The 12,984-nt window shown below is 43.4% G+C and overlaps 1 protein-coding gene across 1 annotated transcript in view; it reads left to right on the plus strand.

The window, feature by feature from the left end:
• The first annotated feature begins 3,605 nt into the window (after nt 1-3,605).
• ZFAND3 (zinc finger AN1-type containing 3) overlaps nt 3,606-12,984 on the plus strand; it is a 315,800-nt gene continuing 306,421 nt past the window's right edge. The window contains exon 1 of the mRNA XM_087817371.1: nt 3,606-3,700. Coding sequence (XP_087673497.1) covers nt 3,630-3,700 — 71 coding nt within the window. The 5' untranslated portion in view covers nt 3,606-3,629. The remainder of the gene's footprint in view (nt 3,701-12,984) is intronic.

Below are 12,984 nucleotides of genomic sequence, written 5' to 3' on the forward strand. Positions count from 1 at the left end.
CCAGCAACCCTTAGGTACATGTTTATTGAATGCCTTACCAAATGTGCCCCGGGCATTGTGGACATAGCAGTGAACAAAACAAACATGATCTTTGGAGAGGAGACACACAAATATTTAATTATAAATTGTGGTAGGTGCTACAAAGGAAGAGGGCACCATAGAAGATAAACATGGGACAACGTAATTTTAATTGGGGCTGGGGGGGTGGTTCAGTGAAGACTTCTTTGAGAGAGTGCCATTTAAGTATAGGCCTGAAATAGTTTAAGAAACAATTAGTTTGTTGGAGAATTCTTGACCATGCCCATTGTTCTTTATGCTTTGAATTTCAGTCTTCAATTCATTCCTTTTTTGGTGGTAGTCACCATTTAGAATTTTTGCTAAGAACATAACCGACCTTCTTTGAGAACTGCAGGCTACAAGATGGGCCTCTGACAGCCCTATTTGCATTACGAAACAAAGAGCCTTGACAACAGACTGCTTCCACTGGCTAAAGGTGACTATTGCTAGAATAGACAACCTGACATAAACTACACCAATTGGGATTCATAGATGCAAATTAGTCTCTGCTGGTTCTAGAAGTGAGGCTAGGTACACTGGGACAGTCATGTTCTCATGTTCTACTATGTTCCCAGAGAAGCAGTGAAAGCAAGTCTGCAGAAAAGAATGAAGCAGCTCTGTAGAGAGAAGTAGCAATGGAAGAACATTTGACCACAGAGAAAGATAATGAAGGAATAGCTACTTGGTTTCCTGTTAATATTTTAGATCCTTCTTCCAGTCCTTCATGAGATCTTGTTGCTCTCTGTGCCCCTGGGTTCTATAACATTATTTCCTTCAATAATAATAATTATTATTTTGCAAGAAAAGTTTCAGCGTTTCTGTTACTTGCACACAAAAGAGCCTTGACCAAGAGTGGCTTTTGTCAGATTCACTTACCTGCTCAGCAAACATGGATTGAGTTTGCTTCACTCTGACAGATTTGTGGACCCCACAAATCCACAGAGAATGAACAAATAGATGGTACATACAGAAATAAAATAACATTTGGTAATAAAATTAATATAGGTAATACCATCTGAGCCTCTTGTATCCCCACTGGGTTGGGGGTTACCTAAGAGCTTTTTCTAAGAGCCAATCCTTTTGGAGCTAGGTTTTGTGAGAACAGAAAAACATAAAAATTTCCTGGTCCTGTAATAGAGATTATGTGGGCAAAGGAAGGAGGGACCAATTCTGCCTTGTCAGAGTATGGAAGACATTGAAGAGGTAACATGTGCCTAAAGTAGGAGTGGGCTGGGCAGGAGAGAGGACAGGCAGTTGGGGCAGAGGGGAATAGGAGGGACAAGGCCTTAGGAAATACTGGGTACAACAGTTACATTGAATAAATGGCAAACAGACAGGTAGGCAAGAAGTTTGTAAGATGACAATTACATCTTATATTAAAATATTCTTTTGGTTTTAGGGTTTCCTTTTCCAATTAGAAAATTAACATGTCAACAGAGAGTCTACTTAATCTGAGTTTGTTAAACTCACAGGCTGTAAGTCTTACACCAATGTGGCAATTTTATGTCAGTTTAAGTAAAGATTTAAGGGCGATATGAGTCCAGTGAGAGCTAGGTGTGCTGTATGGCTTCATCCACTCTATGGACTTTTGACGAAAATACTTGCTGAAAGTTTGTGAAAATCCACAAAGTTGAAACTAGATATTACCCAAAATAAATCAGCACTCACATTTGGGGGTGATTCAGCTTTAAATGGCTTGATTTTTGCAATCGTTTATCTTCATCAGCAACAGCATCTTTAGGAAGAGGCTAAGCTAAATCTGATTCTTGCTCTTTAGAGGCCAAAGGAAGTGACATCAACGTTAACAAGTCCACAGAGCATGCCCAAACAGAACGGCATATACAGAAATATTTGGTAATAAAATCAATCTGGTGTCCCCACCGGGTCGGGGTACACAGCAACTATTTCTAAAAGCCAGGAAACCTTCCTTCCTGGAAGTACCAGGGACTTAGCTCACCCATAAGGGCCTCAGCGGTGGGTCAACTTTCTAGGAAATCTGGTGGACGTTTCCTCCGTGTTGAAATTAGTCACCAACAATCGCCTTCTGAATACGTTTGGCTGGAGAGCAGAACGAGTTCACAATCCAAGACACGGAGAGCTAAAGGACTCACTTTTTAGTGGTTCAAACGTTAGTCACTTATCAATTTCCACCACAGATTAGGTCATAGCTCCCCTTCAAAATCCAAACACGTCCATTCTACGAGGAAAACAGGTTCTCCTAGCCTAGGCTTAGTGAGTGGACTTGGGTCTCCGAGGCCGGTGGGTACCGAGAGGGGAAGAAGAGGGACATGGAACTTGGCCTGGACGCTTATATTCTCCCGCTCCCCGTTCCGCTCCCCCCCCCCCCCCCGCAATCTTGCTGGGGCGGAGGAGGGGAGGGACATTTCCCATAAGTTCATCACGGCAAAGAGGAGACCAGTTCCTCGAGTGGAACTGGAAGAGTGGGTCGGGTGTGGGGGGACTGGGAAGAGAGATTTCCAGGGGGTTGGCAGTTTGTGCAGAAATACTCCCCGACATCGCCCAGGACCGAAAGCAGCCGATTTAAGGGCCTCCCCCGCAGCAGAAGAGCCGGCAGTCCCAGGAAAACCCAGACCCACTTCCGGGTTTGGAAGCGCTCCCTCCCGGCCCTCCCCGAACTCCTCTTAGGGGGTCTCTGAGCGCCTGCGCGGCGCTTGGCCTCTGCTCCGGGACTGGCCCAACTTATCCCAAACAACTAATCTGCTCCTCTCCCTCCCACTTGGGGCATACCATTCACGTGGGGGGGGCACCGCGCCCCCAAGTACTCAGAAGTCGGCTCCCCCTTCTCCAGACGTAGGGGTGGGGGAGGTAAGTTTGCCTCAGGTTTTTTAAGTCCCAAGACTACGGAAGCCTCAAGCCCGTCGCCGAGTGATAGCGACGCTCTAGGTCTGCTCACAGCCCCACACTCTTCCTTTGAGGTGCTGAACAAAGTGGCACGCCCGGATCCCAGCTGATCAGCTGCTAGGCTTTGGCGGCGGCTCCCTCGGGCGAGACCATTGTGACTTCTTGGGAGGGGTGCCTGAGGAGGGGAGGGGGCGGAGCGGCCATTGTCCGGTCAGCGCAGCCTACCGGGGAGGGGAGAGCTAGCGGGGCCAGGAGCTTCACTGCGGCCGCTGCTACGCCAGAGCCGGCGGGGGCCTCAGGTCCTTCCCAGCGCCGCCACACGGGACATCGCTCTGGCTGGGAGCGGCGGTGGGAGCTGCCGAGGGCGCCGGGTCTTCCCTCCTCCCCCCTCTCCCCGCGGTCCTCGGTTCACCCGCAGGCCCCTCCTCCTCAGCTCCCCTCCTACTCCTCTCCTTGCCTCCCCCGGCCCCCCCGTCTCCGCAGGCCTAGTGGTGCGGCCCGCCTCCAGCTGACCGGCCTGGAATCCCGGCTCGGAGCCCCGGACTCGCGCCTGCCCGCGCGCCCGCTCCCTCCCCCTCCCCCCGCCACGAGCCCCCCGCAGTCGCTGCCGCCGCCGCCGCCGACGCCTCCGCCTCTTTCGAGCGGGGCCCAGGCCCAGCCGCCGCCACCGCTGCTGCCGCCGAGCTCCGCCGCGTCCGCCGCCGAGCACCATGGGAGACGCCGGGAGCGAGCGCAGCAAAGCGCCCAGCCTGCCGCCTCGCTGTCCCTGCGGCTTCTGGGGGTAAGTGCCCTACCGGGTGGGGGCGGGGTCGGGGGTCGGGGGCTTCTTCCGCAGGCCTCAGGGCCGGGGAGGCCGGAACGCTGGGGGCTGGGCTCAGGCTGGGCCTACGGGGAGGCAGGGGCCGAGTCCCGGGGTGGGGTGCCGGGTGGGGAGTGGGGGTGGGCAGAGAAGGCGCTGCCCGGGGTGCGCTGCCACCCTCTGGGACTCTACTGCTCGTGTCTCTGGCTGCCCGGGAAGGCCCGGGCCACGGGAGAGGGGGGCAGGGCAGCGGGGAGGGATGTGGGGGCGGCGTTGGTACCTACAGTGGAGCTGGGGTGCCCCCTTTTCTTGGCTTGTGGAGGCCAGCCCTTCGTTCCCCCTGTCTTCCCCCTCCTTCGTATGAGTTGGTGCCCAGGCACCGGGAGGGTATTTCCTGTGACTTTTTCACCTCCCCTCCTCCCTATCCCCCAGAGACTTGCATCATCACTTCCTAAATTATATCCCAGTGCCCCATTTGCTTTTAGGAAGCTGTTCACACGTCACCCTTTTTAAAAAATAGAGAGCAGAATCCAGGCTGAGGTCAAGTTATACGACAGTTGAGGCCTCACCTTTATTTAAAACATGTTTCAGAAGATCTGTAAAATTTCCTTGTTAAAAAAAATCAAGTCAGCCTAGCTTGGGACCGTGAGAACCAATTGCTTAATTGGCTCAAATTCCCTTCTCTCCCCGTTAAAAAATAAGATAAAAGTATTCGCATTGACCAGCCTATGTTATTACTTGGCCATTCTGTGTTAGAATTGAAAAATGTGAGGTGGGAAATCAACTTTTCCGCCTATAGTTTAAATTGGAATACTTGAGTTTCGCAGATTGCCACCCCTCTTACCTAACAGGTGCCTCCATAGTACCTGATGACTCTAGTTCCATTGTAAGGAAACTGGAGACTTTGAAGGCCAACTTTTGTGATTGAGACCTTTTTTCTTTTTGTTTTATTTTCCAAAGACTCAGTATATTAGGAGGTGCATAGAGGCAGTAAGGAAATGGTTATTTCTGGTAAGGACATCTTGGGAAGATGTATTAAAGTATTTTATCTTTCCTATGTTTCAGAACCTAGGAATGGGTAAGGTAGAAATTAAGGCAATGATTCGGGGAGTGCAGAGAAAGATTAGGAAGTGTATCTTAATGTAGATTTCTGTGGAATTTATCAAATCCAAGGGTTATGATGAAGAAATAGTTTCATTTTCTCTTCTTTCTGCCTTTTATAAAAAATTTCCCAGTTGGAAGAACATTAGTAAAAAATAACTTGTGACATTACCAAAAGTTCCGAAGATGTGAAAATATTTAGGTTTTATAGTCTTCCCTTCTTTTTGACTTGAAAATAATAATTGGGTTATCTGCTAAGTGCTCTCTTGGATAGTCTAACTCCCACAAGAATCTTAAGAAGTCTTCTCTCTTTATTTATAGATGGAGGAAAACAGGCTTAGAGAGGGTAGATAACTTGCACCTTGCATGCAGGGAGTTTAGGGTTGAGCTGATGAACTCTTTAGAGTGCTTAGTACCATCCTGTTTATGACATCAGTCTGCAGCCCTGGAAAAATCTGGTGTCACAAACCTGAGATTGTAACTCATTATAAGAAGACATGTGGCTCAAAGAAAGTAGCTGCCAATGGCAAGGAATGCCCAGGACATACCAGAGGTCTATTTCCTGGCAACGTGTTTATTTCCTTGGGGCCATTGTTAGGAGTGGAACCCATATTGAAAGACTTATATCAAGATTTAAAAATTAAGGAGTTGGAGTAGCCTTTTACCTTTAGACATCAGAGTTCTGAGTAATGCCAAGATTTTGGTAGTAGCAAAGTGGGATAGTTAGACTGATGCATACTTGGCCTATAAGCAACTAGAACTTCTTTTTTGATACTTTCAGACTGGCATTTTTTATGAACTGCAATTTGCGTAACAGAAGTAGTGACCACAAAACTAGTATTTTTATGGTGAAAGGTATTCTTTTTAATAAGTAATGTTTTAACCTTTCTAAAGGTGTTTGTAGGTACCTGTATAGTTTGCATTTTATACCAAAGGATAATGAAATTACTGCCTAGTTTCCATCATATCTTAACTGACTTCGAACATGTTTCCTTTATTGCATGGGTGACATTCATATTGTGCTCATTAAACTTAGAATATATTAAAAAAAATTTGAGTGCCTCTGCTATAATGGTGGACAAAGGGGGACCAACCTTATCCTTTGGGAGCAGGGGCATAGAGAAGAAAAGTGACAGTTATAATACAATGTGTTAGAATTGGTACAGGTTATGTGGGAGGTAAAGGAAGATAGCTTGGAGGAGGTGACACCAGCCTAGTCATGTAAGAGAATGGAAATAGGTAGGTAGAGGAGTGTTTCCGGCAGAGGGAATAGAATGGGTGAAGCCTGGATGTGAGAGAGAGCACTACACATTTGAGGAACTGAAAGTTCATTGGGGTTGATTGGTAGATTGTGAAGGGGGATTGCCTAGAGATGAGGCTTAGATGGTGAGAGCAACTGATAATGCAGGGCCCCAAAGGTAATGCTTAGGACTTTGGACTTTTATCCTGAGTGCTTTTATCCTTGGAAGCTATTGCAGAACCTTGAGTGGGTAGAGAAGTGATTTCCTTTAATGTGAAAGATTATTGCATCAGCTTGAGAGTGGCCTGGGTGTATGCGTATGGTTGTGTGAGTCTTTGTGAATGTGGTCTATTATGTATGTTCGTGGGGTGTTACCAGACATAACAGAAGACTTACCCAGAGGAGTAATACAGGCTGGCGATGATGGTGGTCTGCACTGGGATAGTGGCCAGGGAGAATGGAGAGAAATAGATAGATGTGAAAGCCATTCAGAAGGTATCGTTTGCCTTTTCCTTTCATGAAAATGAAGTGAGTCTAAAAAACTTCAGTCAACATTGCACTCTGGGAGCTGTAGGTCTGTAAAGTCAGCTAGCCAGGGCACACACCCAGCCTTTTGCAGAGGAGCCTCTCAGCAGAATGTTCTGGCACCAGCAGACTAAAGGCATTTCCTTTAGGATTGCCTTATTCTCCAGTGACACAGGCTGCAGAACTTGCTGTCCAGCATCATCCAGTCAGGACACCAATCATTGGGGCTTGGTTAAATAGGAGAGCTTTGACGTATTTTTTGTGGGAACACAATTAGAACGAAGAATGCCAAGAGGGCCATATGATGCAAATGTGTTAGTGTTTAGAACACATAAAGTTTCTAGTTCTCTCCCTCTTGGCTTATATTGTGTAATTGTGTGCAGGTAATTTTTGAACCATTTTATAGAGAGACTGTTTTTCCATTGGGAAACTTTGCTACCTTGGAAATTGTAGAAGATTTACCTGTTTATAAAACTTGAAAGTTTTTTGTATTAATACATACAGTGTTTTTAGGGTTAATGACAATAGAGTTTTCCACCCCCGAAACAGAGACTTAAAACTTTTAGTGAAATATGAGCATTTTCTTGCTTATTTTAGGCAGTCAGTAATCATGCAAAATACACATTAACTTATAATTGTCAAATATGAAATGAAATAGAGTACATTTTCTTTAGTTCATGTATACACATATAGAAAAGCATTTTTAAACTACACAGAGCCCAGCCAGTGTGGCTCAGTGGTTGAGCATTGACCTATGATCCAGGAGATTGCAGTGTGATTCCCGTCAGGGCACATGCCCAGATTCCTGGCTTGATCCCCAGTAGGGGGCGTGCTGGAGGCAGCTGATCAATGACTCATCATTGATGTTTCTCTCTTTCCCCCTTTCCCTTCCTCTCTCTGAAACCAATAAAGACATATTTAAAAAAAAGATTAAACTATACAGATATAAATATTAGTTGAAGCTACATTTTAAATTGTTTTGGACATTTAAAATGTACGGAGGGATGTGGATTTTTCACAGGTATTTTCAAAAGTTGTTGAAAGAGCAGATCTAGAATATAAAAATACAGGAAGAAGACTAAGACAATAAATATACTGAGTGTATTAGGATAATAGAAAGGATAATTAGGTAGATGTAAATGTTCAGTCTGGTATTTAGGGAGTAATGGAGTATTTAAATATGGAACTTATTGGGTAAACTACTAATTGTTTTGATAAAAAAAGAAAAGAAGCCTTTCTTTCTAATGAATCATGTCATAAAAGAAATATTAGACCAGTATATATTCTTTAGGGAAATAGATTTTATTGGTATTTCACCTTTGTGATCTATTCTGTTGAAGCATTTTACTTACCCACTAGTTCTACTAGATAATACATGTATGTATGTATGTATTTGAATAGAGCATTGCTTTCTTTTATATTTTCCATCACCATTTATGCACTCTATGCCCTCGTCTCCCTCCCCTCCCCCTATCACCATACTATTGTCTGAGTCCATGAGTTTTCTTTTTTTTTCTTTTTTGCTCAATCCCTCCACCTATCCCCCACACCTCCCCTCACCAGAGCTGTCTGCCTGCTCTCTATCTGTGAGTCTGTCTCTAGATAATAGATGTATTTTATTTTTAAAATTTTCGCTCGAGGTTATTTTTTCCATTGCTTTTCAAGGAGAGTGGGAGGGAGAGGGAGGTAGGGAGAGAGAAAAACATCAATGTGAGAGAGACACATCGATTGGTTGCCTCCCTCACGAACTCTGGCGGGGGCCAGGGATCAAACCTGCAACTGAGGCACGGCCCTTGACTAGGAATCAAACCCTCCCCCCTTTGGTCTGTGGGCCTATGTGCTAACCACTGAGCCAAACTGACCAGGGCTAGATAATAGATGTGTTTGTAATAAAGATGGGGTTATGCAGAGATCAAGAGTTTTCTCACAAAATAAACTCTGTTCCTAAAATGGTTACTAGTAGAAAGTTGATTGAACATATAACGTGATTTGTTTTATTCCATTTTACTTTTGTGAATCACAAGATAATTGAGTTACCTTAAATAGAATTTACATACATGTTTATATACCTGTTTTCCTTTTCTTTTTTTTCTGAACCTAGTCTTTGGAAATTGATATAGGTCTCTGTTTCTGTCACTTTGCGCATCATTTGGCTAATGTGCTTGGCTCATAGCAGTGTGTGGCCCTCATACGCAGTTTCATTCTTCAGTCTGTCTCCCAGTGGGAACATGTTGCCACACTTCCACCAGCTTAACCTGGACTTTCAAGTTCATGAGAGCACAGCATGAATCACTAGGTAATCAGAATGTTCATTCCAGTGATGTCACTAATTATCCCTTGATTATAAAACCCTTTAAACATTCTCTTAAAAGCAAAACAGCTTGTTTGTGCACCTTTTCTTTCCATCTGTCAATATTGTGCGCACCTGAAGATACAACGTGATTTAAATGAACTACTCACTGTCAATATGTTTATCTATTTGCTCTGTTTTCCTGATTACATTTGGGGTGTTCAGAAATTAGGAAATTTGCCCCTTTTATATGATGAAACACAGGGAGATAATTTTTTTTTAAAAAAGAAAACATTATTTACATTGGTTTGAGGCAGTAGCTTTTTAGAGTTACATCCAGTTAACATAAAGGATATATGGCTCTTCTGGCGGTATTCTCTTCTCCCTAGTCACCTTGTTCCTCTCCAAAAAAGAGGAGAACCCAATACTTTGTTGTACAGAAAAGTTTTGACTAAAATTTTTTTTTATGATTCTTAATGGCATTAATGTTAACATTGGTTTTCACACGCTAACTTTTTCCTAACTGGAAAAATTAGAGAACTGAGAATTTTTTGAAATGAATAAAGTTCATAAAAAAAAAAAAAAAAATTCCCAATGTATTATTATTTATTGAGAACAGAGTGGAGCATTAATATAATTTGGATATTTTATTAGGTTATAAGGAGGTTGTATCTATGCAAAGTTTTGAAATCCTATAATAATAGTCAGATTAAGATTGAGGTTAAGAATTTTTTTTTTAAAATATATCTTTATTGATTTCAGAGAGAGGAAAGGAGAGGGGGGGAGAGAGAGAGAAATATCAATAATGAGAGAGTCATTGATCAGCTGCCTCCTGCATGCCCCCGACTGGGGATCAAGCCCGCAACCTGGGTATGTGCCCTGACTGGGAATTGAACCCCAATCGCCTGGATCCTAGGTCGATGCTCAACTGCTGAGCCAGGCCTTGCCAGGCTCTTTTTTCTTTTTTTTTAATCCTCACCTGGGCATAGGTTTCCATTGATTTTGGGGGGGGGGAGGGGCAGAGAGAGAGAGAGAAACATCCAATTGGTTGCCTCCCATATGCTCCCTGCTGGGGAACACGCAACCTAGGTATGTTCCCTGACCTGGAATCAACCCCAGAAGACACTCCAGCCAACTGAACCACCCAGTATCTCCACAAAACCATATAGAGGAAGTGACTGGTCATAGCTGAACCCTTTAATACTTTTAATGAAATACTTAAAAAATCATCCAGATTCAGGCTAGTTGGATGTTGTAGGACTTTGTGTTAGAGTGGTTTGCAAAAGAAGGCCTTCCTTCCACTGGGTGGGTGACACTGATGTTACTCAGTTCTACTAGGAGTTTTGAGAAACAGGCTCATTCTGCTCTGGGCTGGGTCCCTATATAGCAAGATTATGTTGCTGAAAGAGATATTTAGGCATAATGAAGAAATGTCCTGTATGTGTTAAGTGCAGAAGAGGTTAAGCAACTTCATTTGAAGTGTTTAATAATCACAATCTAAGACCCTAGTCTAGAACTGTGCTACCCAGTATGGTAGCCACCAGCTAAATGTAGCAATTTAAAATAATACTAGTTAAAATTAAATAAAATTTAAAATTTAGTTTTTCAGTCACACTAGCTGCATTTTAAGTACTCACTAGCTCAAGACCTAGTGACTACCCTATTGAAGAACACAGGTAAAGAACACTTCATTTTCCCAGAATGTTCTGTTAGACAGTACTGTTCCAGAATGTTGACCAGATAGGAAGTTAGGCTACCTAAGGCTGTTTTCTTTCTAGTTTTTTGAGATATAATTGACATTCAACCTTATATTCTTGTGAACATTCCAGATCCTGTTTTCTCATATTCTGAAAATGAGGGATTTGCCTAATTTAACTGTTTCTTTCCAGCTCTTACATACTATTTTATTTACATTGGGGGAAGCAATGCTATTGTTAATACAGATTACTGGGAAGTGCTCCTTTGATCAGTTTTGGGAACTAAAATTTTAGTACAAATTAGTCTATAATTTGAACATTTTTTTTCATATTAGCTTTTGAGTCAATCATCTTTGCTCTTTCTTTGCACTGTTTAACTGGCAATCTCAGAGGTCTGTATAGGGAGGTGTTGGACTAATAGAGAATCATTTTCTCCCCCTGTGACTTTTGTAGAGGAATGATATTTATTTTCACAAATGTAAATTTCACGTGGCAGCTTTTGATATGTGATTAGGGATAAGTGCATTAGATTTTCTGGTAAATTCAAGCCTCTATATACAGAGGAAGGTGGAGTGTACTGGAATATCCAGCAGCAGCGGGCAAAACCAAAGTGATCTGTGATGTACTAGGCTGAGGGAATGGCACAAGATAAATGAAGATGCAGTGTCATCCCTTAGGCCAGGGGTCAGAACTGCAAACAGTGCTGGACATCTGAGGTTGTGGCTACAGCTGTTAACCAGAGGAAGGAAGACTGCACTAGGAAGAAGATGCAGTACTAGCAAACTAGAACTGTTCATTCAACTGTACCAGATGTACTATATCATAGGCAGGTGCGATTTTGTATTAGGGCAAAAGAATGTCCTGGGAGAGGTCATTGATGCAGCTTGCTACCACTCTGGCCTGGTGCGGGGAGGGTAGACCACACCACAGTATTTTGTGTTTCAAGTTTGTGGACAGGTTTCATTTAGCCTCATTGCTCCCTCATCATGAATGACCTGGCAAACAGTGAGGTTGGTGGTGATGTACCTGGGACCTTTTGGAGAGTGCCTTTCCCATTTCTTTCTGCTGAAACGGAGTGGTGTGTAGTAAAAGCTGGTGATGTCTTTTACATTTCGGTAAGTTGAAGTGCAGTTATATACAATAATCATGCTCTCAGCCACATTTCCTGAAAGGAGAAATATCTGATACTTATCATTCAAAAGTATCACAAATACTTCTCCGTAGCCAGGTTCAGGTGCTTGCATTCCTAGCATTCCTGAGCACCACATGAGGTTTCTGTAGTTTATGGTACCTAACTGGAGTGGGAGCAAGGATTTGTAGACTGCAGATTGGGTGGAGGACTTTACTGATTATGTCTGTGCATTCAAAGTCTTTGCCTTTTTCAAGTCATCATTTTTCCTTTTATTTATTTATTTATTTGAGAGAGAGAGGGGAAGGGGGAGAGGGAGAAACATTACTTTGTTTCACTTATTTGTGCATTCATTGGTTATTTCTTTTTTTTTTTAATCACCTGAGGATATGTTTTTATTGATTTTAGAGAGAGACGGAGAGAAACATTGATGTGAGAGAGAAACATCAATCTGTTGCCTCCTATATGCATCTGACCAAAGATTGAACCCACAATCTAGGTGTGTGCCCAGACCAGGAATTGAACCCACAACCTTTGGTGTACGGGATGACACTAACAAAGTGAGCCATCTGGCCAGGGCTCATTGGTTGTTTTTTGTATGTGCCCTTCAGGGAATTGAACCTGCAACCTTGGCATATCAGGATGACGTTCTAACCAACTGAGCTACCTGGCCAGGGCCACAGGTCATCATTTTTCAATTTTCAACTCTTTCTAGGGTGCTTTATATGGATAGATGTGCTGGCAAAGTTATCTTCTGAAAGAATTTTTTTTCAACATATGAATGAGACACTAAGTAGGTTGAATAACACTCGCATTCTTAAACTGGCCAGAAGTGTATTATCAGCAAGAAATAATAAAAAATAAGCTTGAGCCCAGCTGTTGTCGCTCAGTGGTTGAGCATCAACCTATGAACCAGGAAGGTCACGGTTTGGATTCCTGGTCAGGGCACATCGAGCCCGGGTTGCAGGCTCAGTCCCCAGTAGGGGGTGTGCAGGGGCCAGCCGATCATTGACTCTCTCATCATTGATGTTTCTCTCTCTCCCTCTCCCTTTCTTTCACTGAAATTAAAAAAAAAAAAAAAAATTAAAAAGTTAAAAAAAATAAACTGGAGGCATGGGAGAAGGTGTGGTGTATTTCATTATGAGTTGTTTCTAGATTTATGATTTCTTGGTTTCTGTCCTGGGTAGGTATGGATGGTATTCTTTATCTTCTTTATCTTCCTCAGATGCAATTGAAATCCAGAAAACCAGGTTTTTCAAGTCTTGTGTGTCTACATATGAAACT

This window comes from Miniopterus natalensis, chromosome 5 (genome assembly GCF_054644295.1).
Source record: "Miniopterus natalensis isolate mMinNat1 chromosome 5, mMinNat1.hap1, whole genome shotgun sequence".
Lineage (NCBI taxonomy): Eukaryota > Metazoa > Chordata > Mammalia > Chiroptera > Miniopteridae > Miniopterus > Miniopterus natalensis.